General features: G+C 61.8%; 1 protein-coding gene across 1 annotated transcript in view; it reads left to right on the forward strand.

Annotated features, from left to right (window-relative positions):
• Window positions 1-134: 134 nt before the first annotated feature.
• Window positions 135-3,884, forward strand: part of MNEG_5972 (Cytoplasmic dynein 2 heavy chain 1) — a gene marked incomplete at both ends in the record, with an annotated part of 18,145 nt that continues 14,395 nt past the window's right edge. The window contains 9 exons of the mRNA XM_014045554.1: window positions 135-268; window positions 469-574; window positions 912-1,037; window positions 1,303-1,427; window positions 1,719-1,866; window positions 2,122-2,307; window positions 2,433-2,528; window positions 2,877-2,972; window positions 3,266-3,424. Of these exons, the coding sequence (XP_013901008.1) occupies window positions 135-268; window positions 469-574; window positions 912-1,037; window positions 1,303-1,427; window positions 1,719-1,866; window positions 2,122-2,307; window positions 2,433-2,528; window positions 2,877-2,972; window positions 3,266-3,424 (1,176 nt within the window). The remainder of the gene's footprint in view (window positions 269-468; window positions 575-911; window positions 1,038-1,302; window positions 1,428-1,718; window positions 1,867-2,121; window positions 2,308-2,432; window positions 2,529-2,876; window positions 2,973-3,265; window positions 3,425-3,884) is intronic.

The raw sequence follows: 3,884 nt of genomic DNA on the forward strand, positions 1-3,884 counted from the left end.
ACGCGCACACACGCGCACACACACACACACGCGAACACCCCCACACGCACACACACACACACACGCACAAACAGGCATCCCGCAAGGTCCTCGCGTTCACCGAGCTGCCGTCCCCGCGCGAGCGCCTGGCGGCCATGGCGGCCGCGCTGGACGCCTGCCAGAGGGCGCTGTCAGACTTCCTGGAGGAGAAGCGGAACGCCTTCCCCAGGCGCGCGGGGCCTTCAGGGCGGCTCTCAGGGCTGCTGCCCAGGCTTTGCGATCCCATTTGGTTGTCCCTAAAGCCGCTGCGGGCTTGGACGAACTGCTATTGATCCTGATCCCAGACCCCAAATGCTAATCTCAATACCTGGGGGAAATAAGCTTGGCTGCAAGAAGGCAACAGCCAGCCCCATTGTCTGTGGAGGATTTTGCCCGGAATGGCACCTAACACTTTGCTGGGGCCCCCTGCGTGGCCGCGTCATCCCGCAGGTTTTACTTCCTGGGAGACGACGACCTCCTGGAGGTCCTGGGGCAGGCCACTTCGCCATCAGTCATCCAGGCCCACCTGCGCAAGCTCTTTTCGGGCATCCATCGGGTGCGCTGCGCCGCTGGGTGCCCCGCCCTCCCCCCAAAGGCCGACAACGAGCAACAACAAACAACATTAATAGGGTCGGTCGAAGCACGTACTCGCTCGGCCCCTCGGCGCGCTGGCACACCCTGTGGCTGCCCTCCTGACAGGAGTCGATGCTTTGATTTTCTGTGTGACGCCTGGGGCCTGGCTGCCGCTGCAGAACTCTGGGCTGGGCTCACCCACCCACCTGCCATGGCTGCTGGTCACATGTTGAAAACGAGTACAGGAAAAGATGTTGTCGCCGTGCATGATGTTATCCTCCCACAATGTCATCCCCCTCTACCACCCCCCCGACTTCTAGGTCAAGTTTGCCCCCGAGGGCGGCGCCATCACGGGCATGATCAGCGGAGAGGGCGAGGCTGTGGACCTTGCGGCCCGGGTGGCGGTGGGCGACAGGGTGGAGAGCTGGCTGGCGGGGTTGGCAGAGGTGCGCGAGTTTGGGGCTGAAGCCTGCGAGGGGCTGCGCCTGTGAGGGGCGACGTGGCCGCGATGGGGCCGGGGCTGTGGGGACCTGCTGTATGTTTGTTGGCGCGCGTGTGTTTGCTGTCGTGTCAGGTGCTCGGCAGAGTACGATTGGCAGGGCGCAAATGGGGACTTGGGAATCAACATCCGCAATGATGTGATGAGAAGGGGCAGCACTTGCCTCCCCTACAGCTTTGTGGCTTCACCCACTGCATGTTTCCAACCCGCAGGTCATGCGTCGCACGCTGCAGCAGAGTCTTGCAACTGCAGCGGCCGGCTCCCTGGGCGCGTCCATGTTCCAGTCCGCACCGGCGCAGGTTCTCGGACTGCTGCATGCAGTCGACTTCACAACCAGGTGAGGAGCTGGGGGTTCCCTTTCTTTGCAGATCCTGAAGCGTAATGCGAGCTGCTTTTGTCTGGATACCTTTAAATGAACGCTGGACCAGTGCAGGCTCTTGCTGGAACGCCGCACTGGTCCAAGCCATATGATTTCTGGAGATAGCGAGGGCAGTATGGCCCACGATTGCAATGTAGATTGCCGCCCGCCCCTCCAGTAGGGCCGGCAGGCCACAAAAACCGCAACCATCCTCCCCTTATGCCACCCGAATTGCCCACAACCGCCCACAAACGCCTGCTACGTTGCCAGGGCCGAGGCCGCCATTGCTGTCGGCTCCATCGGCCACCTTGCCTCGGACCTGCGCTCCCAGCTGGCCCAGCTGGCGCGCGCCGACTACACGGGGCACGCGTTGCTGCAGGCTAAAAAGCAGGAAAGGCGGGCGCACAAGATTGGATGCGTGGGGATCCCTGTACCCAGTTGCCATCAAAGCGGCCCCCTTCCACCATAACCATCCCCCTGCATGCCAGGCTCGTCAGCCCACCTCAACTCACCTTATATCCTCACTCAGCCTGCCCCAGCTGCCTTGCAACCACTGACCAGTGCCGCAGGGGCCGGGAAATACTGCAAATCAGTTGTCGTCACATTCCTTCTCAGCCTTTTGCCAGCTATTGTTGTGGCATTATCATTAGTTTCCTGCCCTACGACCTCACAGGCCATGATTGTGGACCTCATGCACGCCTGTGACGTCACCGAGTCGCTGGCGGCCGACCCACCGACAGCCGCCACGGACTGGCAGTGGAGCAAGCAGCTGCGGTACTACCAAGATGCCGCACCCACGACGACCCAAAACAAGGCGAGCCCCGCACCTGACCGCTTACGCCGCCTTCCAGCGTCGTGTGTGCTGCAAACCTGCCCTACAGTCATCTCTTCAGCGGGCTCCTGCCATATTTGACGGACATGTTACAGGTAGACTCATTAAAACCCAACCTCAACTGTTCCTCGCGTGTGATGCGCCGTCTGCAGGGCCCGCAGCAGGCCGCGGCCGCCGGCGTGTCCGTGCGCATGGCCGAGGCGTCCTTCCCCTACAGCTGGGAGTACCAGGGGGCGGCGCCGCGGCTGGTGTACACGCCGCTGACAGACAGGGCTTACCTCACACTCACCCAGGCGCGCCACCGGGGATGGTGGGGTGGGATATGCGACTGTTGGAATTGGGGCCCAGCTGGGTAGGGCCCGTTCTTTGGCGGCGGCCCCGAGCACCTGGCGCCAACCCAGGTGCCCCTGCGCGCACAGCTGTGGTTTGCTGTGCGTAGAGGCGGCAATAGGACAAAGGATGGAGAGCGGCCTGGGGTCGAACTCCGCATAGCAGCTTGGATTGATTGATGTGATTGCACGTCCAGCATTGACCAACATGAGCACCGACCTGCAGAGGCGGACATGCTGTGCTCCCTGATCTTCGAAACACCGCAGGCGCTCGCGCTCGGATACGGCGGCAACCCCTACGGCCCCGCCGGCACCGGCAAGACAGAGTCTGTCAAAGCCCTAGGAGCCGCGCTGGGGCGGCAGGTGAGACGTGCCCCTGCCGTGGCCGCAGCTGCCGCCGAGGAGCGATGAAGGCGTGAACGCGACTGCAGTGCAAGCACATGGGCTGCTGTAGGGCAGCAGCGTCTGCACAAAAATACTCCCAAGCCCACGTGAAATACACCCAAGTGTTGCTGGGCGACCTGATACCGGACCCATCGCCTGCAACAAAGCCAGCTTTGACCCCTTTGGCCAAGGTTTACTCTTCCTGCGCAGCCTTTCTTCATCCTCATTGCCGCCCTGACCCTCACCCTCACCCCCGCCCACCCCCTGGCCAGGTTCTGGTGTTCAACTGTGATGAGGAGTTCGACATGAGGAGCATGGGCCGCATCTTCACGGGCCTCGTGCTGTGCGGCGCCTGGGGCTGCTTTGACGAGTTCAACCGGCTGGGGGAGGACGTGCTGTCGGCGGTTAGCCAACAGATCCAGGCAATACAGGTATGGTTAACTCATATTGTTTCTTTCTCTTGAAGGCGCAGGCCAGTTCATGCAGAGCTTGCTCTTACGCTACCCACAGTGTGATCGTGAGGGTTCAGGTGCTCACGCCCCAAACCTGGGGTTCATGTATACGGCCCTGGCCCTAAACCTCAACCCCAGGTTGATCACTCCTAACAATCATTGTAGTCCACAGTTGCTGCAACCACAGGCGGTATAAGAAATTAGCTATTGTTTTCAACCCTCCCCGCCCCCTTGCCAAACACAAATTGTCGTTGCCACCACAGTCGGCGCTGAAAGAGGGGGCCAAGACTTTGGACTTCATGGGCCGCCCCATCGCTGTCGACTCCAACGCCGGGATCTTCGTGACGCTCAACCCGGCCGGCAAGGGCTACGGCGGGCGCTCGCGGCTGCCCGACAATTTGAAGCAGCTCTTCAGGCGCGCAGGGCCGCGGGGGGTGGG

This window comes from Monoraphidium neglectum (assembly GCF_000611645.1).
Source record: "Monoraphidium neglectum strain SAG 48.87 unplaced genomic scaffold scaffold00930, whole genome shotgun sequence".
Lineage (NCBI taxonomy): Eukaryota > Viridiplantae > Chlorophyta > Chlorophyceae > Sphaeropleales > Selenastraceae > Monoraphidium > Monoraphidium neglectum.